Source organism: Pelophylax lessonae (genome assembly GCF_965119305.1).
Source record: "Pelophylax lessonae genome assembly, chromosome: 1".
NCBI lineage: Eukaryota > Metazoa > Chordata > Amphibia > Anura > Ranidae > Pelophylax > Pelophylax lessonae.
The window spans coordinates 480341257-480367437 of NC_138768.1; the positions used below are offsets into that span (position 1 = coordinate 480341257).

At 44.7% G+C, this 26181-nt stretch overlaps 1 protein-coding gene across 1 annotated transcript in view; it reads left to right on the top strand.

Annotated features, from left to right (window-relative positions):
• Nucleotides 1–26181, top strand: part of CACTIN (cactin, spliceosome C complex subunit) — a 473103-nt gene that overhangs the window by 196782 nt on the left and 250140 nt on the right. The window contains exons 5-6 of the mRNA XM_082243969.1: nt 11445–11607; nt 11748–11862. Coding sequence (XP_082100095.1) covers nt 11445–11607; nt 11748–11862 — 278 coding nt within the window. The remainder of the gene's footprint in view (nt 1–11444; nt 11608–11747; nt 11863–26181) is intronic.

The window sequence follows — 26181 nt, forward strand, 5'->3', positions numbered from 1 at the left end:
TTTCACTTCTTTGTCAAATTCTGTATCCATGGCTTCCGTAGCCATACTGCGTGCCCCATCCTCCTCGGTCAGCTCTGCAATCAGTGTGGCTTTGGTTTTATTGCTGGCTATCTTCCCTCTCGCTTCCAGCAAATCCTTTAACGTGGCTCGTTTTAATCCAGCATAGTTCGTCTCCATTCACACTTCCATTCGTGTAACCGAATTTGTACAAACTGCTTCCTCTTGCTGCAAGGCTTGTATCCCACCGCTTGCCACCAAATGTAACGGAGCTCCAATACCCAGCCTAGGTATCTCCGCTGTATCATCCTTGGAGCTGAGGAAGTGCTACAATATCCATGGCAAAATCCCTCCCAGTAACTGGACGCCACACAGTTCTGGGAGTCAAACTAGAATGCCTTGTTTATTGAAAACACAAGAGATTTACACTCTGCCAAAACCCCTCCCTCTTCAAGTCATTCCACACAAACACACATCCCATAATATGCTTACAAGTCAGACAGGAACAATAGAACAATGTAATGCAGGTATTCACAATAACAGACCCCACCCCACTAGCAGGGGTCTATGAAACACCTCTGCCATATTCTAGCAATCTGCAATATATCTTTATATATTTCCTCAGGGACACTGTTCAGTAATATTATGGTCACTCTTTCAACACAAACCACACTCTGTGTCCATTCCGCTACAGTGTGTTCAATAAAAACATGGCAACATTTCATTCTTTGTGTGTTATTAGTTTAAGCAGACTGTGATTGTCTATTGTTGTGACTTAGATGATGATGATCAGATCACATTTTATGACCAATTTGTGCAGAAATCCATATCATTCCAAAGGGTTCACATACTTTTTCTTGCAGCTGTATATCTTGAATGTTTTGTACATTTACGCTTTTTTTGAGGCGATGTATATGTTCATTTTTGTTTTTCTTTTGGTGTTTTAAAAATGCGAATTAATAAAATGTTAATGTTTTATATGCCCAGTGCCTTTTAATGTCCATGTTCTTTCTCAACGTTCATATATATGTGTTCATTAAAAGTCAGCAGCTCCAAAAAGTGTGGCTACTGACTTTTAATAAACACACACTCACCTCTCCCACAGTCCAGTGATGTGGCCGCCCGAAACCTTTCTTCTCTCCCTCTCCTCTCCGCGGTGCCAGCATTGAAAGTGTGGGCACCCGGCTGTGACAGCTTGTGGCTTCACTGTGAGTCCCAGGGCCTGGGCAGCTCGAGCAGAAGTGGGAGCAGGTACTGGTTAAAACAAGGTACCTGTCCCCCCCCCCCCCCCCAAAAAAAAATGGCATGCCAAATGTGGCATTTTTTGAGGGGGGATTTGTGCTTACTGGAATTTCCCCTTTTCGGTGGGGTGATTGTGGTACATTTCAATAGAAATGAATAGAGGCAGCCGCAAAGCATCAACGCCTGCCTAACCCTGCAGCCAGCATTATTTTTTACCTCACTGAAACGCAGAAGCAACGCTAATGCTGCAGTGTGAACACCTCCGCTCCCTATTGTAACATCTTTGTGTGGCATTGATAGTCATTTGGGAAGCGCTAAAAACGTGACCTAGGGGGCGTGGTTTCAATGGCCTCAGGAGCAGTCGTGCGGTGCGGACTCTCACCAGGCCTGCCTTTTTAACTATACCTGCAGCGATTTAACCCATGGAAATGGGGAAGTCCAAGAGGAGTAAGGACCCCAAGACCCTGGAACACAACACCAGATCCTCTGCCACTCATAACGGTACTTCTCCCACGGAGAACTGGCGGGACAGCATGCGGCCAAGATGGGGCCGGCTCTTTCTCCACTACTCGAACCGACAGGGACTGGATCTGGATCACTGAGGTATGGCTCAGAGGGGGATCTATCCCCAGCCCTAACCCAGACCCCTCTGTCGGTTCTTCCTTGGCTGCTCCTGCACCCTTGAATGAGCATCTGCTGGACAGTCTATCTCAGCCATTTCCCTTGTGTCTTGTGGGCCTTTAAAATCTGCTCCCATTCAGTCAGCCCAATCTTCTCCCCCTTGGTAATCCTCATCCCCTAAGAAAAATAAGAACTTCCGCGCTATGGACTAAATGGATAGATAAGTGAATAATTAAGTGAAAAAAATGTGTATAAATAAATAAATAAAAAATATGTAGTAAATGTATAAAATATAAAATATATATATATATATAGATATATCTAAAAATAGGCTGCAGCCTCCCTGGATGATAGTCCGGAGACTATGCACTGGATATAAAAGGAATAGGGGTGATGGCGCTGCCTATATAATTTAGATATAATAAAAATGTAATAAGCTGTGATGCAAAGTGCCTTAAGCTAAAAACAATAATGTGTAATATTCAAACAATAATATATTCCATAAAAACTTCAATTAAGTGCAAGTGCAAGGTATAAAAGTGCCTGCAGAAAGATTGGAAAGTGACTGGTGCAATAATTGTATGAGCAATAAATAATATTTAACATGCAAATTTAATGTGCTAAAAAATATGGTGCTATATAAAGTGAGCTGTTCCACTCATACCACGTGTTGATATGGGGAATAAAAAAGTGCCAACAGAGCAAAAATAGAAAAAAGTTATAATTTTAAAAAATACAGCTTGCAATGTCCAATAAGGAAAGATCCAGTAAAAAAGTCTATATCATGTGCGGTGACTTCAAAGGCAATAAAGGTGATAGCACTCGAAACAAACCGACACTCAGGTGAAAAGGTGACCCCGTGGTGGGTGGTAAGGTGCTGGGATTCCTTTGATAAAATTGCACACTTACCAGAGACACCCACCCCACACAGGGGTATAGAGCGGGTGTATTTATGGGTCTGGCAACCTAGCGGTATCCTCCTATCCCTGGGTGGAGGGCGTGTGCCGAGGATCAGGCTGGTCCTGGTGTGGATGTACCCTAGGATGGTCCCCTGTGTGCCTTCCTGCCTAGGTATGTTCCGAGGGATCCACTCAGCTCCACTCCCGATATTTAAACAGTTGTGGAATCCGCAGTCTGGATGCTGCGCTCCGCTCCCCGGTAGGGATATCGGTGTAATCCTGGTGAGATCCCGGGAATCCAGTGCGGGGAAAGTTAGTTGTAGAAGTTGAGTCTCCCTCTCGGTCTGGGCAGTGTGATGGAGGAGGAGGAGATCACTGCGCTCTGTGATGGACGTACTCTACAGTGTCAATGCGGGAGAGAAAAGCTCCGCCTCCTCTCCGCCCCTGTCACTAGAGTACGTCCATCACAGAGCGGAGAGGAGGTGGAGCTTTTCTCTCCCGCATTGACACTGTAGAGTACGTCCATCACAGAGCGCAGTGATCTCCTCCTCCTCCATCACACTGCCCGGACCGAGAGGGAGACTCAACTTCTACAACTAACTTTCCCCGCACTGGATTCCCGGGATCTCACCAGGATTACACCGATATCCCTACCGGGGAGCGGAGCGCAGCATCCGGACTGCGGATTCCACAACTGTTTAAATATCGGGAGTGGAGCTGAGTGGATCCCTCGGAACATACCTAGGCAGGAAGGCACACAGGGGACCATCCTAGGGTACATCCACACCAGGACCAGCCTGATCCTCGGCACACGCCCTCCACCCAGGGATAGGAGGATACCGCTAGGTTGCCAGACCCATAAATACACCCGCTCTATACCCCTGTGTGGGGTGGGTGTCTCTGGTAAGTGTGCAATTTTATCAAAGGAATCCCAGCACCTTACCACCCACCACGGGGTCACCTTTTCACCTGAGTGTCGGTTTGTTTCGAGTGCTATCACCTTTATTGCCTTTGAAGTCACCGCACATGATATAGACTTTTTTACTGGATCTTTCCTTATTGGACATTGCAAGCTGTATTTTTTAAAATTATAACTTTTTTCTATTTTTGCTCTGTTGGCACTTTTTTATTCCCCATATCAACACGTGGTATGAGTGGAACAGCTCACTTTATATAGCACCATATTTTTTAGCACATTAAATTTGCATGTTAAATATTATTTATTGCTCATACAATTATTGCACCAGTCACTTTCCAATCTTTCTGCAGGCACTTTTATACCTTGCACTTGCACTTAATTGAAGTTTTTATGGAATATATTATTGTTTGAATATTACACATTATTGTTTTTAGCTTAAGGCACTTTGCATCACAGCTTATTACATTTTTATTATATCTAAATTATATAGGCAGCGCCATCACCCCTATTCCTTTTATAATCCTCATCCCCTGACTGGGACCCGATCCAATCCCTCCCTCAACATTCTCCCACATCAAGGGGACGGTCCCTGTCAGGAGAGTCGCCCCCCCCCCCCCCCCCCCCAAGTCGGGCACCCCTCAACTAGCAGGCTACCATGGATCGGATTCTCATTCCAGTTGCCTGCCTGGTTCCTAAAAAAAAAAAAAAGGAAATGCCAAAGGCACCCTGCCAGCTCCCTCAGGGTCACCAGGCCTCTTATGCCTCCCGCCCGTCTTCAGCAGAAGGTGCCCAGGCAGAAATCATGTTAGACTCTGACATTGATCCTGAAGCCTATACTACTTGGCGAGATTATGTACGCTGTATGCCTACAAAGCAAGATTTCTGCTTACTTATCCAGGAGGTACATAGTTACATAGTAGGTGAGGTTGAATAAAGACAACAGTCCATCCAGTTCAACCTGTGTAGGTGTGTGTGGCTGTAATCATCTCGCATACCCCTGAATGTTCTGATCCTTGAGATGTACGTCTAAGAGTCTTTTGAAAGCCACCATACTTCCCGCAGAAACCACCTCTTGTTGAAGAGAATTCCACAATCTTGTGTAAAGAACCCCTCACGTTGCCTGAGGTTAAAACGCTTCTGCTCTAATCACATTGTATGCCCTCTAGTCCTCATGCAATCTCTTCGACTGAATAGCTGGTTTTCTATGCCGAGATCACCATTGAGATATTTATAAATTGCTATCATGTCCCCTCTCAGGCGTCTCTTCTCCAGGGAGAATAAATCAAGCGATTGCAGACGCTCTTCATAATTAAGGTCCTCCAATCCCCTAATCAGTTTAGTTGCCCTTCTTTGGACTCTCTCCAGCTCCAACACATCCCTCCTGAGGACTGGCAACCAGAACTGGACAGAATACTCCTGATGTGGTCGGACCAGAGTTTTATAAAGTTGAAGGATTATAGTCTTCTCTCTGGAATACATTCCTTTCTTTATGCATGCTAATATTCTGCTGGCTTAGGCAGCTGCCGCTTGACATTGCATGCTATTGCCTAGTCTATCATCTACGAAGACTCCCAGATCTTTCTCCATTTTTGATTCCCCCAAGGGTCCCCCCCCCCTAACGTGTATTGTGCTTTTATGTTTTTAGTCCCCAAGTGCAAAACCTTACACTTCTCCACATTAAACCTCATTTGCCATGTCGTTGCCCACTCTGTTATTTTGTCCAGGTCATTCTGTAGGATATCTGCTTCATTCTGTGCTGTTATTGCCCTGCCCAATTTTGTGTCATCTGCAAAAACTGATATCGAACTACTGATCCCGTCCTCAATGCTGTTTATGAATAAATTGAACAAGGTTGGTCCCAGGACTGAGCCTTGGGGGACCCCGCTTACTACATCAGACCAGTCTGAGTATGCGCTGTTTATTACCACCCTTTGGACACGCCCTTTTAGCCAGTTCCATATCCAAGAGCAAACCCTGCTGTCGATACCTGCAGACCTTATTTTATAAATTAAGCACTTATGGGGAACTGTATCAAACGCCTTAGTGAAATCCAGGTATACCACATCCACTGGTCTGCCCCTATCTAGCTCACAGCTCACCTCCTCGTAGAATGTTAGGAGATTGGTTTGACAAGAACGCCCATTTGTAAACCCGTGCTGATTGCTGCTGATGATGTTGTCTTTAGCAAACTCCACGATATAGTCCCTTATCCCCTCCAGAAGTTTACATACTATCGATGTCAAACTGACAGGCCTATAATTTCCCGGTATATGCCTCTGCCCCTTTTTGAATATCGGTATCACGTTAGCTTTCCTCCAATCCCCTGGTACATTTCCTGTCATAATACTGTCAGCAAAGATCAGGAACAGTGGTCTAGATATAATCTTACCGAGTTCCTTGAGTACCCTCGGATGTACGCCATCCGGGCCTGGTGATTTGTTTGTGTTCATTTTATCCAGTCTTTCCCTGATTTCACCCTCTGTTAGCCATATCGGCAAGTCCTGTGTATTACTACTAACCATACAGTCATGGTCAGTGTACCCCTCCTTTTCCTGTGTAAAGACTGACGAGAAAAAAGCGTTCAGCATGGTTGCTTTTTCAGTGTCCTCTGTAACCATCTTCCCATCATCGTTAATTATGTGTGCAATATGCTCTGCCCTAGTTTTTTTTGCTGTTGATATATTTAAAGAATTTCTTTGGGTTCTTTTTACTATCCTCTGCTAGTTGTCTCTCAAAGTTGATTTTAGCCATTTTGATTTCGTATTTACTTTTCTTAGTTGCCTCCTTGTATTGCTTGAAAGCCGATACTGTGCCCTCTGATTTCTATTTCTTGAAGGCAATTTTTTTTTCCCCTAATAAGTTTTTAAACGTTACGGATTAGCCAGCCAGGTTTGGCTTTGTCTCTTTTAAATTTATTTCCCATAGGAATGCACTGCAAGATGCATTTGTTTAATATGTTCCTAAAGCATTCCCATTTTTCCTCTGTGGTCAGTGATCCCAGGGTTTGGTCCCAGTTTACCCTTTCCATCAATGAGCACAATTGTGGAAAGTTTGCCCTTCTGAAGTTTAGGGTTCTTATGTTCCCCGCTTGCCTTGTTATATTGTTATTTACCCTAAATGTGATCATCCTGTGATTGCTAGAGCCCAGGTTGTCCTGGACTCCTACCTCCAAGATTAGGTCTGGGTCATTCGTGATCAATAGATCCAGGACTGCATTTTCTCTAGTAGGAGAATCCACCTACTGTGACATGTAGTTGTCCTGTAAGGTTTCCGTGAATAGACGGGCCTTCTGTGAGTGTGCATTCCCCTCTTGCCAGTCAATGTCGGGATAATTGAAGTCTCCCAATATGATGACTGATCCCAGTTTGCTACTTTACCCAATAGTGATAAAAATTAAAGCTCTACCTCCTCCCTTTGGTTGGGTGGCCTATAGCAAACCCCCACGATTACTTTTCCCTTTTCTTCTTCCCTATGGAGTTCTACCCACACAGATTCTAACTCCATACTCATCCCTTCCGTAATATCACTCCTCTCTATCACCCTTACATTGTTCTTGACATAGAGACATACCCCTCCCCCTCTTTTTCCTACCCTGTCCTTCCGGTACACCGAATACCCTTGGATATTGGCCAGCCAGTCATGTGAGGGGTCAAACCAAGTTTCCGTTATTCCCACAAGGTCTATGTCTTCCTCATGTACTAACATTTACAACTCATCCATTTTGCTAGCTAGGCTCCTGGCATTAGCATATACCCCTCTTAGTTTTATGGAAGTTGATCGTGAATGGTGATTAGGTTTATTCCTGTTTGGTCTGAGGTTTTCCTGCACAGACCCCCCAATTGACGATATGGAACTACTGTCGCGACTGACTCTACTACTGCCTTCTGTCCTTTGCTCCCTCCTGACTGACTCTACTTCTGAGCCCTCCCCCCCGTCTCCTAGTTTAAAAGCCCCTCCAACTTGGTGGCCATCTTTCTCCCCAAAAGAGCTGTACCGTCCCCATTAAGGTGCAGCCCATCCTGACTAAAGAGCCGGTAGCCGACTGAGAAGTCAGCCCAGTTCTCCAGGAACCCAAACCCCTCCTTCCTACACCAATTCCTCAGCCACTTGTTAAGTTCCCTAAGCTCCTTCTGCCTCTCCTGTGTGGCTCGAGGTACAGGCAGTATTTCAGAGAAAACCACCTTGGAGGTCCTATTCCTCAATCTATTACCTAAGTCCCTGAAAACATTCTTTAGGATCCTCCACCTTCCTTTTACTTGGTCATTAGTGCCCACATGCACCATGACCGCTGGGTCATGCCCAGCCCCGCCCAATAATCTGTCTACCCGATCCGCGATGTGCCGAACTCGAGCGCCCGGTAAACAACATACTGTCCGGCTACCGCGATCTTTTCGACAGATTACCCTCTCTGTCCTCTTGATGATTGAGTCCCCAACTACCACAACCTGTCTAACCTTTTCTGAATCTGGCCCCCCTTCCTCCTGGAGCCGTCACTCCCCTGGCAGCTGGGGGAGGGCGCCTGCTCCAGCACTGCCACCCCTGAGCTGATATCCCCCTCAACCTGCAACTTGGCAAATTTGTTAGGGTATACCAACTCAGGACTGGCCTCCCTGAGGGTGTACCAACTCAGGACTGGCCTACGTGAGACACGTAGATCTGAAATCAATATGCTTCGCTCTGATCTTCATCAACTGTCTACCAGAGTCACAACTCTAGAGGAAGATGTCCATGACACTTAGCAATAACTTTCTTTAGTTACAGTGCCTTGCGAAAGTATTCGGCCCCCTTGAACTTTGCGACCTTTTGCCACATTTCAGGCTTCAAACATAAAGATATAAAACTGTAATTTTTTTTAATTTTTTTTGTGAAGAATTAAAAGGTGGGACACAATCATGAAGTGGAACGAAATTTATTGGATATTTCAAAATTTGTTAACAAATAAAAAAACTGAAAAATTGGTCGTGCAAAATTATTCAGCCCCTTTACTTTCAGTGCAGCAAACTCTCTCCAGAAGTTCAGTGAGAATCTCTGAATGATCCAATGTTGACCTAAATAACTAATGATAAATAGAATCCACCTGTGTGTAATCAAGTCTCTGTATAAATGCACCTGCACTGTGATAGTGTCAGAGGTCCATTTAAAGCGCAGAAAGCATCATGAAGAACAAGGAACACACCAGGCAGGTCCGAGATACTGTTGTGGAGAAGTTTAAAGCCGGATTTGGATACAAAAAGATTTCCCAAGCTTAAACATCCCAAGGAGCACTGTGCAAGCAATAATATTGAAATGGAAGGACTATCAGACCACTGCAAATCTACGAAGACCTGGCCGTCCCTCTAAACTTTCAGCTCATACAAGGAGAAGACTGATCAGAGATGCAGCCAAGAGGCCCATGATCACTCTGGATGAACTGCAGAGATCTACAGCTGAGGTGGGAGACTCTGTCCATAGGACAACAATCAGTCGTATTCTGCACAAATCTGGCCTTTATGGAAGAGTGGCAAGAAGAAAGCCATTTCTTAAAGATATCCATAAAAAGTGTTGTTTAAAATTTGCCACAAGCCACCTGGGAGACATACCAAACATGTGGAAGAAGGTGCTCTGGTCAGATGAAACCAAAATCAAACTTTTTGGCAACAATGCAAAATGTTATGTTTGGCGTAAAAGTAACACAACTCATCACCCTGAACACACCATCCCCACTGTCAAACATGGTGGTGGCAGCATCATGGGTTGGGCCTGCTTTTCTTCAGCAGGGACAGGGAAGATGGTTAAAATTGATGTGAAGATGGATGGAGCCAAATACAGGACCATTCTGGAAGAAAACCTGATGGAGTCTGCAAAAGACCTGAGACTGGGACGGAGATTTGTCTTCCAACAAGACAATGATCCAAAACATAAAGCAAAATCTACAATGGAATGGTTCACAAATAAACATATCCAGGTGTTAGAATGGCCTAGTCAAAGTCCAGACCTGAATCCAATTGAGAATCTGTGGAAAGAACTGAAAACTGCTGTTCACAAATGCTCTCCATCCACCCTCACTGAGCTCGAGCTGTTTTGCAAGGAGGAATGGGCAAAAATTTCAGTCTCTCGATGTGCAAAACTGATAGACATACCCCAAGCGACTTACAGCTGTAATCGCAGCAAAAGGTGGCGCTACAAAGTATTAACTTAAGGGGACTGAATAATTTTGCACGCCCAATTGTTCAGTTTTTTATTTGTTAAAAAAGTTTGAAATATCCAATAAATTTCGTTCCACTTCATGATTGTGTCCCACTTGTTGATTCTTCACAAAAAAATTAGTTTTATATCTTTGTTTAAAGCCTGAAATGTGGCAAAAGGTCGAAATGTTAAAGGGGGCCGAATACTTTCGCAAGGCACTGTATATCCTCATAGACTTTCCGGATGTTTCTACTATATGGGAATTATCCATTTGATGCTGATGTGTTACTTTTTTTTTTTTTGATTAATGCTGGTTACTACTTTCCAATTCCGCTTCTCTTCGCCCTGTGTATTGAGCCCCTAGCAGCCCATATTAAGCAAAACCCAAATATACATGGCATACCGGTACGCGCTAGAGATTTTAAAGTCCCCGACTTAATGGCGATATGATGAAACCATAAAACAGAAAGAGAACAAGGAAAGGCCAGAGGTGACCCTCCTGTAACTCACTGAGCAATAGGACTTTGAAGGATGTGGAGATGTCACAAATTTGTGAACACCATAACTTTAATTTTTTAAAAAGTCAAATTTTTTCATGATGCAACGTTAAAGTTTTTTTTTCCCACGAAGAGATCTAGAGACAGAGGTTCCATCAACATCAATACAAACTATCATTGCTGAATATATAGAGAAACATATTTAGGCGGTCCTACGCATTTTGCGGAACATACTGTTCATCAATTGCCTCATCAAGGACCATCAGGGGACCCAATTGTTTCTACAAACTTAAGAAAAATAGAACGTATAAGAACATAGTCCTACAACATTTAAATATCAGATCATATAAGAACAACATTCATTTGTAAAGAATAATCGATAATGTGCTCAACGTTACACACAATGAAGATCTTTTTGTATTTAGTTATTTTGAGTTCAGGCAGGATATAGGTATTAGCACCGTAAAGCAGCCAAAAAAACACTGGACAGTGAAGAATTGCACACTAGCCAAGGTGGGCTTGATGCGCATCGGGCCGTGCCCAAAACGACAAGACTGGTAGAGATACCTTAAAATACAAGACTTTATAATCACTTTAAGTGATACATTAATAGTATTTTCCTTTGTGGACTCGTGACATGTTATGAAGGAAAGGGAGGGGAGAAGTGGAAAAGCTGGGCCAGCAAAAACAGCAATTGGGCACTCCCTGGAAGTAAGAAGGCTGACCAAGGACGGAGGGGGCTGTGCTAAAGATTTCATACTTTCTGGAGTTCAAATTCCCTAGAAAGTTCAGAGACAGAAAATTCAAATCAATAAAAAATGCCAACAAAAAAGGCTGCAAGTAAGTATTTAGGACCCTTGGTTTACCTGTGCGTTCCTGCAATATTTTTTATTTATTTTTTTTAAATTGGGCATAGGGTTTCTCGAAGTGTTGCAAGGAGATTATTTAACACCTCCTAAAGTCAATGACTGTACTTGCTGGAAAAATTCAGTGCCTTAATTACTTATTGATATATCCTAAGTAATTTATATGAACAGATGGCAATTTAAATTGTGGATTTTGAAAGGTTTTTTTTTTTTTGCCTCCTACTCAACAATACCATAGATCCAAAATACGCATTCGAGATGGTCGTGCTAAGCCTATTGATCTTCTGGCAAAGTACATAAGTGCAGAAGATGATGATTTAGCTGTTGAAATGCATGAGCCATACACATTCCTGACTGGACTTACTGTATCTGATCTTGAAGACTTATTAGAAGATATCAGAGTAAGTACTTTTCTTGGTGTGTGTGTGTGTGTGTGTATATATATATATATATATATATATATATATATATATATATATTTTTTTTTTTTTATAGTTATCTATATACTCCTATGTTATTTTCTATTACCACTGTTATCTAGATCTACATGGAGTTGGAGCAGGGAAAAAATGTGGATTTTTGGAAAGATATGACCATTATCACAGAGGATGAAATCTCTAAACTACGAAAGCTGGAATCTTTTGGGAAAGGCCCCGGTGAGCTGCAAAAACATTATTCTATATTCTATTCCACAGTATGGTCTTTTTGTGTATACAGTTTTGTTTTTTATATTTGAAACGCATACTAAAGTATTATTATAGGATTTGAGACGGCTCCTTTCAATAAAGCATAATAAAATCTAGCTTAAAATCCTAACTTGCGGCTTTGTTGACACCTGTTTGCACACAGGTACAGCAAAGGTAATATTATTCATAGATTTTTTTCCCAAGACATTACCGGAATGGGAAATGTTTCCCCCAGCTAGGTTATGTAAAGCCAAAACATATTTTCTCTTTCGTTCACTGACGGACACAGCTCCTTGTCTTCTAGCCCATTAGGCTTATGCTGCACTCTCTTCAGGAGTAGGACTAGGCAGAAACCTTTTTGTTTACGCCACTGAGGCAGTCCCAGAGGGTATACCATCACTTCCTGGTATAGGACTTCAGTTTTTTTTCTGCCTAGTCAGGAGTAAGGACCTGGCTCTCTGCTGGGGTCTGCGATCCTGGCATTCTTTCCTGTTTATATGGATTTTTTTACTTTTTCTTTATTTTTGTTCCTATGTGAACTACAATCAGCAGCCAGACTGGGCGACGCACTGATTAATCTATATTCTTATATTCTTATGGTCTGGCCTGCGAGCGCGGCCCAAATATTCGCTTCGCGTTAGGTTGGCAGTGACATAGCCCCACTAGACGGGGACTGGCTGGCGAGTGAAATCCCTCGCGAGGTTGCATGGCCCTGGTCACAACAGCAGTCACGATCAGAGTCGCAGCGTACCTCAGGCCCCAAAACCCCCAGTGCGGTGGACTGCTGGCACTAGCGCCCGCCTGGTGCCGTGGCGGGTGGGTCGGTTCCCCTTTTTGGAGGTACCTTTTTGGTGCAGCAGGGGGGGGGTCCTGGTGGATGCCTCTTCCCTGGGGTCCAGTGTGGGGTCCCAGGTCCCGTGCAGCACCGCGTGGTGCAGCCATTTTGCCGTGGATGCTGCATTCCCGGCTTCGGCAGCTATGTTTGTGTAGTCCAGCGGCTATGTTTTATAGAGCATAACGACAGCCAGTTTCCTTCAGTCTGAGTGCGGGGGGCCTCTAGTGTTAGTGTCGGCGCTTCCTCTTCCATCGAAGTGTGGCAGGCTGTTTGGCACTCTCCAGCTCTGGGGTGGTGAGTCTCTGGGCATTTATGATCCTTCCTCTGCTATGCAGCGCTGTGGGTGTGCTTATTCTTGTGGTGCTCCAGCAGTGCGTGGGGGGTGAGTTCCCCTTTTTTGCAAAAAAAAATTTCTGTTGTGCGCGGCGCTGCTCCGATTAATCCCTTGTTGGCAATGGAGCCTCTGGAGCGTGTATCACCGCCTGATACACTCCTGGAAGCTGCGGGACCCTCTGGGTCTCAGTTTGCCCTGGCGGCCATGACGGCAGCCCTGTAGTCACTTGTATCCAAGGTAGATATGACCCTGCAAAGGAGGCCTAGCAAGAGATGCCCCCCGCTTTCACCTGTATCCTCTGCTTCCTCAGGGTCTGAGGTGGATTTGGCCACCGCAGACGAGAGTCAGCCCACTGGGTCTGCGTCCACGCACACTGAGTGATCTCACAGTAAGGACGAGTCCGCCTCCTCCTCAGCCATGATTGAAAAAGCGCTGGCGGAGGCCCTAATTGTGTTAGTGCAGGAAACGTTAAAGTTGGAGGACTCGGCTAATTCTGAGTCGACGACGCCAGTGCAGTTTGGCACCCACAAATCTTCCAAAGTGGCAAAGGTGTTCCCCTTTCCTGCCTATTTGGACGAGATTGTCACTAGTCAGTGGGGTTCCTCGAAAACGCATGGTTGAAATACCTAAGCGCTTTGTGAGGCGATATCCCTTTAAGTCTCTCCTGAAGAAACTTACGCTTCCACCATCGGTGGACTCTTAGGTTTCCAGGTTAAATAAGGCTACGGTTTTGCCGGTGGAGTATTCTCCATCCTTTAAGGATCCCGTGGACAAGAGAGCTGAGGCTTTGGCTTGGGTATCTTTTTACCGTGGCTGGTTCAATGTTGAGGCCAGTGTTTGCTATCACCTTGGTATCCCAGACCTTAACGGAATGGGCAAAAGTTTTACGCTATTATCTGGAAGGGGGTCAACACCCTCCTGAGCTGGCGGATCAGTTGTACCAGGGGTTACAGTACATTTGTGATGTATCTTTGGATGCCGCCCCCTTGGCCGACAGGGTATCGGATAGTGGTGATTCTTCGCCGCATGATATGGTTGAAGTACTAGTTGTCCAATGAGGCTTCTAAAAAGGTTCTGACTGATCTACCTTTTGTTGGTGACCATTTGTTTGGTGCCTCTATGGAAGAGATCATTAAGGGCCTTACGGAAGGTAAAAATACATTACTTCGGCAGGTTTCTAAGGGCAAGGAACCTCGTCGTAAACATGGTCCTTTCTTCTCGGCTCACAAGTAGCCCTTTCGCCCGTCTGCATCGCAGGAAAAGGGTTCGAGATCCACCCGTAACTTTGCGGGAGGCCCCTAGAGACCCTGGAATGGTAAGTCAAAAGCGGGCACTTCTGGTTCCGCAGACGAGCTTTCCCTAGCCTTAAGGAGCACCCTCACCCGCATCTGGGGTGGGAGGGATTTCTTCACCTTTTTCCGGATCCGTGGATCTTGCTCATTCAGGACAGATGGGTCCATGATTTGGTCGGTTCAGTTACAAGATCGAGTTTCGGTCCTTACCTCCGGCAAGGTTCTTTCCTTTCAACTTGCCTGTCTCACGATCGGCTACAGAGCAGTGCAGGACCTGTTAGCACAAGGAGTCGTGGTGGTGGTTCCAAAGTCAGAATGTTGCCAAGGTTTTTAATCAAATCTGTTTACAGTTCCTAGAAAGGAAGGCAAGGTTCGTCCGATCTTTGATCTCAAGGCTCTGAAATACTTTGTGCGGGTTCAGATATTTCGGATGGAGTTCATCCGCACAGTAGTAGCTTTCCTTCATCAAGGGGATCTTCTGGCTTCTATCAATCTCAACGACGCTTACCTTCATATTCCAATATATGTTGGGCATCAGCGTTTTCTTCGTTTTGCCTTGGGCGAGGAGCACTATCAATTTTTGGCGTTACCTTTTGGTCTCGCCTCAGCTCCTCGGGTGTTCACAAAGGTTTTGGCCCCAGTTCTGGCCTTGCTACGGCAAAAAGGGATCGTGGTACTGGGTTACCTGGACGATCTGCCGACTTGGACATTACTGTGCGAACTCCACAGGAGTTTGGATGGACACTACATTTTTCAGAAATCGGCGTTGACTCTGTCCACCAAACTGGGCTACTTGGGGTCTGGCGCTGGACTCCGCGTCAGCCCGGGTATTTCTTCCTCAGGCGAAAATTCTGAAGCTACATGATGCAGTTCGGCTCCTGTTGTCCAACCATCGGCCGTCGCTCAGGACTTGCATGCAAGTGCTAGGCCTGATGGTATCTACCTTTTGAGGCAGTTCCCTTTGCACAGTTACATACGAGGTCCCTTCAAAGGGAAATCCTGGTGAAATGGGACAAGTGTCCGAGGTCTCTGGACAATCGGATTTGGCTTAGCCGGGAAACCAGGGGGTCCTGGTCTGGTGGCTTCGCTCTTCGGCAGGGCGGAGAGGTGTTCTGGGACTGAGCTCCGCTCAGGGTTGTTGGACCCTGGAGGAATCCAGGTTACCGATCAACATCTTTGAACTTAGGGCAATCAGGCTGTGCCTGGATCACTAGACAAATTGACTCTGGGGGCTCCCGGTATGGATTCAGTTGGATAATGCTACAGCGGTGGTGTATTTCAATCACCAGAGCAGGACAAAGAGTGTGTTGGCAGCCCTGGAAATAGCCGGCATCCTCCAGTGGACAGAATGCTTTGTTCTGGCCTTCGCAGCTGTACACATTCCAGAAGTGGAAAATTGGCAGGTGGACTACTATCTGTCAGCAGTCATTGGACCAAGGGGAGTGGTCCCTTCACCCGGACGCATTTCATCAGATATGTCTCCGGCTGGGCACCCCCAAGGTGGATTTGTTGGTGTTCCGGCTCAACAGAAAGGTACTGAGGTTTGTGGCAAGGTCATGGAATCCTCTGGCGGATGCCACAGAGGCTCTGGTGGCCCAGTGGGGCCAGTTCTGTCTGATCCAAGCCTTTCCTACTCGAAATCGTTTGCGCAGGATCGAGGCCGAAGGGATTCCGGTCATTCTATGGCCCCGGACTGGCCTCGCCAGTCTTGGAACGCTGACGTAGTGCGACTGGTCTCAGGGAGGATCTACTGTCCCAAGGGTCAATCTTCCATCCTGCTTTAGTCACCAGTTTTGACGGCCTGGCTGTTGAAAGCCAGAAGCTAAAGGATAGAGGTTTGCCTGGGTCATTGATTCCGACACTGCTGAAGGCTAGGAAGTCTTCCTTTAGGAAGATCTACTATCGTACGTGGAAAGCGTACATTTCGTGGTGTGAGTCGATTGGAGTTCACCCTCATTCTTTTTCGGTGGCTAAGTTTTTGACTTTCCTCCAATGAGATTTTGAGCAGAAATTGGCCTTGAATAGCATCAAGGGCCAGGTGTCGGCCTTGGCGGTCTTCTTTCAGCGACCCCTGGCCATGCACTCCCTGGTTCGTACCTCTATTCCAGGGGTTTGACATCTGACTCCACCGGTGTGGTCTCCTCTACCCCCGTGGGATCTGAACTTGTTGCTTTCAGTTCTTCAGAAGCCTCCCTTTAAAAATACTCGGGAGATTCCCCTGCTTATATTGTGTCAGAAAGTGGCCTTTTTGGTGGCTATCACCTCTGCTCGCAGGGTGTCGGAGCTAGCGGCATTATCTTGTTGTACCCCCTACTCGGTGGTCCACAAAGATGAGGTGGTTTTTCGCCCATGTCCATCGTTCCTTCCTAAGGTAGTCTCTTATTTCCATTTAAATGAAGACATTGTGTTGCCTTATAAACAAGCAAAAAATTGGGGGAGCAAACCCTGAACATGTATATCTAAAGCCGGTGCAGCTATGAACCAAGCGACATGTATGTTAAAAAAGAATAGCGCACACATGCAAAAGAAATGACTATCAAATATGGAGACAATCCATAAATTGTAATGCCTTACCTGTGTTCCAGGCCCAAACATCCTAAAGGAATTTGATTTTTATGCCCTGGATGTGGTTCGGGCAATTTGGATGTATTTGGCAGCCACTGAGTCTTTTCGGAGGTCAGGCTCACTGTTTGTGATCATGGATGGGCCTAAAAAGGGCTTTCCGCTTCTTCTGCGACCATTTCCAGAAGGATCAGACTGACGTTGACTTTAAAGGGCCAGGTTCCTCCTTTCCATGTGACGGCGCACTCTACTCTGGCTCTTTGTGCTTCGTGGGCCTTCCGTCATCAGGCGTCAGTGGCACAGGTTTGCAAGGCGGCCACTTGGTCATTGGTGCACGCTTTCACTAAATTCTATAAAGCGGATGTGTTGGCATCTACGGATGCTTCCTTTGGCCTCAGTTTTGCAGTCTGCTGTTTAGAGGGTCGGTTTCCTCTTTGGGGGTGTATTGTTCAGGTTGGGCTCCAGTTGTCTTTTGTTGAGCTCCTGTTTACCTGGTTGGCTATTGTGTTTAGCCTTGGAATTATTTGTTTTCCCACCCCTCATGTTTGGCACTGCTTGAGGATGTCCCTGTGGTTCTGAATAATGGAGAGCTGTGTCCCTCAATGAGCTCAGAGAAATGGATTTTGTGGTAAGTGCAAAAATCCCATTTTCTCTTGCGTTAACAGATACAGCTCTTCTGATTCTGGACCCATGGGTTTTATAGCACCACCTACAGGCATAAGTCGCCAGGCAGAAAATAACACAGCACCACCTATGGGCACCACCTATGGGCAGTCCCCTCTGATGCTATAGGCAAGCCAGTTCTTCTAGTTAGTTTTCACCAATGAGGTGTTGTTTGAAAGCTTGCCTTGAGTACCATTAGGTTCAGGTTTCGGTCCTTGCTGTCTTCTTTCAGTGTTCTGTAGTCACGTACTCCTTGATTCGCACCTTTTCTCAAGGAGTTTGTAATGTGGCGCCCGCAGTGCGTTCCCCATTGCCGCCACAGGAATTGAATTTGGTTCTTTTGCCCCTCTTGGCCCTCCAAAAGCCTTTCTTTTGAAAGTATTGCCCACTCAACCAGGGTAATTAGTGCCTCCTATCCTGCCTCTGTGTCTCAGGTTTGCAAGGCAGCTGTCATCTGTGTATATTTATAAAGTTATAAACATATAAAGTTGATGTGTTTGCATCTTCGGATTCTAGTTTTGGCTGCAAGGTTTTGTAGGCTGCTGTCTCAAGTCATCTTGTTGCTCCTTTGGGGTTGTTTTGAGTAGTTGGCATGTTTGCCTGGTTGCTCCAGTTGTTTGTTATGCCCACACATCATTGAAGCTATGCTTTCAGATGTCCCAAAGGTCACAAATCAGAAGAGCTTCTTCCAGAATCCACAAGTTTGGGCCTGCTATGGGATTATGACTCTCATGGATATTATGCTGAAGGGTGTGCTTCTTACCCTTCAGGAACTCTCTAATAAGATTGGTTTACCCCGGTGGATGTATTTTCATTACTGACAAACAAAATGATGCAGCACAAATCCTACAAATAATGATACATAAAGAAGAGTCCCAAAAGATAAATATAACAAGTCCTTCGGTCCAATCGGTGTTGAAAGAGGATATAATAGACAGCGACTCCACACAGTGATCTCCCTCCACCAAAAAGCACACATATGCCCTCACCTCATATTTTGACCCGTGTTATACCAGAGGTCAAAAATCGCAGTGAAACTCCACATCAATCAGCCGGCTTCAGATACACAAGCATGCACCTCTTGATATCTAAGGACCAGGCAGGACTGATAGTCAATGCAAATCCTGCAGGCAGTGCTGTTTTCATCAGGTCAGGGTATTTTCATTACTGCCACCTATGCTATGTAGATCGGGATGTCAGTTTTTTCCAATCCTCCCTACTCTAGGGACTGATCCAAATAAAGACCTATTCTCGCAGGAATCCCTCTCCAAACTTCTCTCAGCGCTCTATTTGGCATTGCTTATGGTAGAGTCCCTCAATATTGATAGATTATGGGATCAGTGGATGGCAGATATCATCCTGATCCTGGATAGGGAGTCCATGGAAGAGAATTTAGAGGATAGTTCAAAGTCCTCTCCTTGAGGGACAACTTTAATGCAAAAAATTTCTTGCAAGTGTACTACACGCCTCAGAGGTTGCACTGAATCTACCCTATGAGCTCTCCGGATTGCACTCAGTGTCACACATCTGCTGGTACACATCTGCTGGTACATTTTTCCCATGTTTTGGTCCTGTCTTAGGGTGGCACAGTTCTGGATGAAGGTTTTTGATCTCATTAATACTCATCTACAACTGTCCATACCATGTTCGCCTAAGTTGGATCTCCTAAGAATACAGAGACCCAGGTATACTAAGTTACTGACAACAGAAATTTAAACTAGCACTGCTACCATAAATAAATTGCATATAATAAATTATGCATAAAAAGTGCAAGTGCATTGAAAATGGGCCATCAATATAAAAAGTTCCAGTGCTGATGAGTTCTTCTAGTGAGATCCAAGGTGCTACTCCGTGCTCCCCTCCTGAAATCCCCACTCACCAACAATAATATTCAAACAGGCATGGGATACATCCTTAGGCAAAGTGTGTAGATATGGCTCCTCTCTTCTCCTTTGATAATAGGGCTCTCACTAGGTTGAAATAAAATCCAGCAACAGAAAGATTTCCATAGCGTAATACTGTTTAATTTATTGGAAAATTAACAGCAAATACACTTGCATAATAAAAACAATTCCAAGCATGTGTGTGGATTAACATTGTTGCCTCAGTGTACGTTCAAATTACCAGATGTGACGTCACTCTATCGTCCCTGCTTGACGTCTTTTGCCCCTCCCACTGGGCATCTTCAGCAGCTCGGGCGCTCGTGACTAGCTCCTTATACTCTATTCTCCTACTACTACACCCAAATCCAGTGGGAGGGGGGAAACATGTCAAGCGGGGACTATAGAGTGACGTCATATCCAGTAACTGGAATGCTCGCCGAGGCGGCGATCCTAATCTACACTCATGCTTGGAAGTGTTTTTTATTTTGTAAGTGTATTTGCTTTCAAATTTCTAATAAATTTAACAGTATTATGTTTTGGAAATCTTTCTCTTATTGGATTTTATACTACAACTTTGCTGAGAGCCCGATTATCGAAGGAGTCACATCTACATACTTTGCCTAAAGATGTATTCCACGCCTGTTTGAATAATATTTTTGGTGAGTGGGGATTTCAGAAGGGGAGCACTGAATGGCACCTTGGATCTCACTAGAAGAACTCATTAGCACTGGTGCTTTGTTTGCACTGATGGACTACAGTAAAACCTTGGTTTACGGGTAAAACAGTTTACGAGCGTTTTGAAAGACGAGCAAAGTTTTTAAAAAATGTTGCTTTGGTTTGCTAGCGCTGTCTTGATATGAGCAATATCCAAGCAGTAGGTTTTAATGTAAAAAAAAAAAAAAGAATGCAGACATCCCAAGTCTCCGGCGAGGTGCAGGAGTCTCCAGCATAGTTACATAGTTAGTGAGGTTGAAAAAAGACATCAGTCCATCCAGTTCAACCTATGATGTGTGTGTGTGTGTTTGCTTTTAACCGTACATTGTATACCCCTGTATGTTGTGGTCTTTAAGGTGCCCATCTAATAATTTTTTGAAACTATCGATGCTCCCTGCTGATACGACTTACTGCTTGTGGAAGAGAATTCCACATCCTTACCGCCCTTACAGTGAAGAACCCCTTACGCATTTTAAGGTTAAACCGCCTTTCCTCTAGTTTTAGTGAGTGGCCACGTGTCTTGTTGTATTTCCTTACTCTGAATAGTTTGTTCCTTATGCTAGGGTCGCCAGTACAGTATTTGTACATTGATATCATATCCCCCCTCAAACATCTCTTCTCTAGAGAGAATAGGTTCAGTGCTTGTAGTCTTTCCTCATAGCTGATGTCCTCCATTCCCCTAATTATTTTTGTTGCCCTTCTCTGGGCTCTTTCCAATTCCAGCACATCCTTCCTGAGGACCGGTGCCCAGAACTGGACAGCATACTCCAGATGTGGCCGGACCAGAGTCTTGTAGAGCGGGAGAATAATCTCTTTATTTCTGGAGTGAATCCCCTTTTTTATACATCCCAATATTCTGTTGGCTTTGCTTGCAGCTGCTTGGCATTGCATGCCACTGCCAAGCCTGTTGTCTACCAGTACCCCCAAATCTTTTTCCATCCTAGACTCCCCCCAGAGGTTCCCCCCTAGTGAGTAGCTTGCTTTCTGGTTTCTGGCCCCCAAGTACATTACTTTACATTTATCAACATTAAATCTCATCTGCCATGTAGTTGCCCACCCCGTTATTTTGCTCAGGTCCGCTTGTAAGGTTTCCACATCCTGCATAGAAGATATTGGCATGCTTAGTTTAGTATCATCCGCAAATACTGAGATTGTACTAGATATCCCCTCCTCTAGATCATTTATGAATAAATTAAACAGGATTGGTCCCAGGACCGAACCCTGGGGGACCCCACTTTCCACACCCGCCCAATCAGAGTATTCCCCATTAATCATCACCCTCTGGACTCTCCCCTGGAGCCAGTTCTCTATCCAGGTACTCACCTTATGGTCCATACCTACCTTCCTTAGTTTGTACAGTAAGCGTTTGTGGGGAACGGTGTCAAAGGCCTTTGCAAAGTCCAGATACACCACATCCACAGGCTTACCTTTATCTAGGTGGCAGCTCACTTCATCGTAGAAGGTTAAAAGATTGGTTTGGCAATAACGATTTTTCATAAATCCATGCTGATTACTAATTATATTGTTTTCATTACCAAAGTCTTGTATGTGGTCCCTTAACATCTCCTCCAAAATCTTGCAGACTACAGATGTTAGGCTGACAGGTCTATAGTTACCCGGGATACACCTCGGCCCCTTTTTAAATATTGGTACTACGTTGGCCTTTTTCCAATCTGCTGGCACCATACCCGTCTGTAAACTATCCTTAAAGATCAAGAATAATGGTCTGGCAATCACCTGGCTGAGCTCTTTAAGAACCCTCGGGTGCAAGCCATCCGGTCCCGGTGATTTATTTATGTTAAGTTTCTCAAGTTTAGTTCTAAGTCTATCTTCTGTTAGCCATGGCGGCACTTCCTGAGGTGTGTTGTTTAGTTTGGCCTTACAAGCTGGGTTTGTGTAGCCCCCCGATTCTTTTGTGAAGACTGAAGAGAAGAAATTATTTAACACTTCCGCCTTTTCCCTGTCCTCAGTGGCCATATTTCCTTTGTCATCTTTTATGGGGCCAATGTGTTCTGACCTCGCTTTCTTTCTGTTTATATACTTAAAGAACTTCTTGGGGTTCTTTTTACTCTCTTCCGCTATATGTCTCTCGTGTTCTATTTTAGCCGCCCTGATTTCATCTTTACATTTCTTATTACACTCTTTGTAATGCTTAAATGCTGCCAATGACCCCTCAGCCTTGTATTTTTTGAAAGCCTTTCCTTTAGCACGAATATGCATTTTTATGTTGGAGTTTAGCCACCCAGGGTTTAATTTTGCTCTTTTAAATTTATTTCCCTTTGGAATGCACTGGTCAATCCCCTTGTTAAGTATGCTCATGAAGCACTCCCATTTTCCCTCCGTGTTCTTTGTTCCCAGGGTTCTATCCCATTTGATATTTTCTAGCAGCGAGCGCAGTTTTGGGAAATTGGCTCTTTTGAAATTCAGCGTCCTTATATTACCCCTCTGCTTCCTATTACTGTAATTAATACTGAAACTTATTGACCTATGGTCACTGTTTCCTAAGTTCTCCCGTATTTCTATATCCGTGAACAGGTCTGTATTGTTGGTATGCGGGCTACTGCTCCCTGACACCCGTAGGTGCCGCGCGATATCCCGGCTATCTGTGTCAGCTGTCAGAACGGAGCCGATGCATCCTGTATAGTTCTGGCTCCATCCTGTCACCGGTGGAGTGATATCAAATGCACTGCGTCTGTGAGAGGAGAGATGCAGGAAGCATCGGCTCTGCATTCTTCTTACAGCGCCGCTCCTCACTCTCCGCCAGCAGTACCCACAGCAGTACCAGCCAGCAGTACCTACCAGTATTACTCGCCAGCATTACCCACAGCAGTAACCACCTGCAGTACCCACAGTAATCTTTTTTATATGAATAAATGGTTGTTGAACAAATCATCTGAGTTTCCATTATGTCTTAACCACTTGCCTTCAGTGCACTTTCACCTCCTTCCTGCCCAGACTGATTTTCAGCTTTCAGCGCTCTCACACTTTGAATGACAATTACTCAGTCATGCAACACTGTACCCATAAAAAATTTGTGTCCTTTTTTTCACACAAATAGAGCTTTCTTTTGATGGTATTTAATCACTACTGGGTTTTTTATTTTTTGTGCTATAAATAAAAAAAGACTGAAAATATTGTGAAAAAACGCATTTTTCTTTGTTTCTGTCATGAAATTTAGCAAATGAGTGATTTTTCTTCACAAATTTTGGCCAAAATTTATACTGCTACTTATCTTTGGTAAAAATAACCCAAATAAGTGTATATTATTTGGTCTTTGTGAAAGTTAGAGTCCACAAGTTATGGTGCTAATCATTGAAAATTGATCACACTTGACCACACCTGATGTACTGAAGGCCTATCTCATTTCTTGAGACACTAAAAAGTCAGGAAAGTACAAATACCCCCCAAATGACCCCTTTTTGGAAAGTAGACATTCCAAGGTATTTAATAAGGGGCATGGTGAGTTTTTTGAAGTTGTCATTCCCACAACTCTTTTTGCAAAATGAAGATTTTTTTTTTTTTTTTACAAATTGACGTATTAACAGGTTATTTCTCTCACACAGCATATGTATACTTGCAACTACACCCCAAAACACATTCTACTACTCCTCCTGAGTATGGCGTTACCACATGTGTGAGACTTTTTCACAGCCTGGCCACATACAGAGGCCTAATATCCAAGTAGCACCGTCCGGCATTCTAGGAGCACAAATTACACATATAATTTCCTGACAACCTATCGTACTTTTGAAGGCCCTGGAGCACCAGGACAATGGAAACCCCCATAAAATGACCCAATTTTGGAAAGCAAACAGCCCAACCTATAATTTTTGAGGCATAATGAGTCTTTTGAATATGTCAGTTTTTGGAAAATGTGGAAAGAAAATGAAAACACATTTTTTTTACACAAAGCTGTCCATTTATGCAATATTTCTAACACATAGCATGTACATAGCAAAAATTGCACCCCAAAATACATTCTGCTATTCCTCCTGAGTATGGCGATACCACATGTGTAACACTTTTTCACAGCCTGGCCACATACATAGGCCTAACATCCAAGTAGCGCTTTACACAAAGTTGTCCATTTATCCACTTTAAGACTGGGCCTATTTTTGACACTTGGTGTTTACAAGCTAAAATCATTTTTTTTGCTAGAAAACTACTTGGAACCCCCAAACATTATATATTTTTTTTTAGCAGAGACCCTAGAGAATAAAATGGAGATCGTTGCAATATTTTTTATCACACCATATTTGCGCAGCAGTCTTCCAAATGCGATTTTTTTTGAAAGAAATTCACTTTTTTTAACTAAAAAATAAGAAAACAGTAAATTTAGCCCAATTTTTTTTCCATAGTGTGAAAGATAATGTTACGCCGAGTAATTAGATACCCAACATGTCATGCTTCAAAATTGCGCATGCTCACAGAATGGCGCCAAACATTGGTACTTAAAAATCCCCATAGGCAACATTTTAAAAATTTCTGCAGGTTACCAGCTTAGAGTTACAGAGGAGGTCTAGGGCTCAAATTATTGCTCTCGCTCTAACGATCGCGGCGATACCTCACATGTATGGTTTGAACACCGTTTACATATGTGGGCGGGACTTGCGTATGCGTTTGCCTCTGCGCACGAGCTAACGGGGACAGGGCGCTTTATTTTTTTTTTTTTTTTTTTCCTATTTATTTTATTTATTATTTTTTTATTTTTGCACAGTTTAAAAAAAAAATGTTTTGATCATTTTTATTCCTATTGCAAGGAATGTAAACATCCCTTGTAATAGAAATAGGCATGACAGGTCCTCTTTATTGTGAGATCTGGAGTCAAAAAGACCTCACAACTACACTAAAAAAAAAAAAAAAAAATTGTTGAAAGAGGAAAAAGAAAAAAAAAAAAGTGGCCCTTTAAACCGGTTGCTAGGCAACGTCTTTTGACGTAGCTCCGGTCCTCCAAGACCACAGAGTCGAGTGAGGGCCATCTTGCCCTCACTCGACTTCCTGTCTCTGAGGATCCGGGACCGGATAGTTTTCACCGCTGCCGGCGGGTCCGGTAAGCTGGGAAAACGTCTGGGATGCGGCGGGAGGGGGGGGGGCACCTCTTCCCCTGCACCGTAAGGGTAATTCCGCTGCGAATCCGCCACTGGGGCCACCCTTATCTGAAAGCCGACCGCCCGCCGTTTCAAAAAATACCGGGGGTTATGGGGGCTATCTGCTGCCATAACCCCAGTATTTAGCTTTTAATGGCCGACGTATATAGTCGTTAGGCGGTCAGTAAGTGTTTGCATGTATATGGCAAACAGGTGACGATGACTGATGGGGTGACAGGTGACGATGACTGATGGGGTGACAGGTGACGATGACTGATGGGGTGACAGGTGACGATGATTGATGAGGTGACAGATGACTATCACTGACGGGGTGACATGTGACGATGATTGATGGGGTGACAAGTGACGATCACTGATGGGGTGACAAGTGACGATGATTGATAGGGTGACAGATGACGATGACTGATGGGGTGACAGGTGACGGTGATTGATGGGGTGACAGGTGACGGGCGATGGTCACTGATGGGTGACAGGTGACGGGCGATGGTGCACGGCGGTACTGATGGCAGTCTCTGGTGACCGGTGAACTTTAGGCTACGTTCACATGTGAGCGTAGCGATCATGGGCAGAATCACTGCGATTCTGCCCGCGATCCAGAAATCATTGCAAATTGCGGGACGCCTGTGCGTTGCCCGTGATTTGCAATAGCACCCCAAACGCTGTGTGATGTTGCTGCGATTTCCGCCTGCCGAATCGCGGTAACATCGCGCAAACAACGCATGACGCCCAAAAAAGGTACAAGAGTTTCTTTGGGGCGTCATGCGTTGTTTGCGTGATGTTACCTCGATTCGGCAGGCAGAAATGGCGCCAACATCGCACAGCATTTGGGGTGCTATTGCAAAAAACGGGCAACGCACAGGCGTCCCGCAATTTGCAATGATTTCCGGATCGCGGGCAG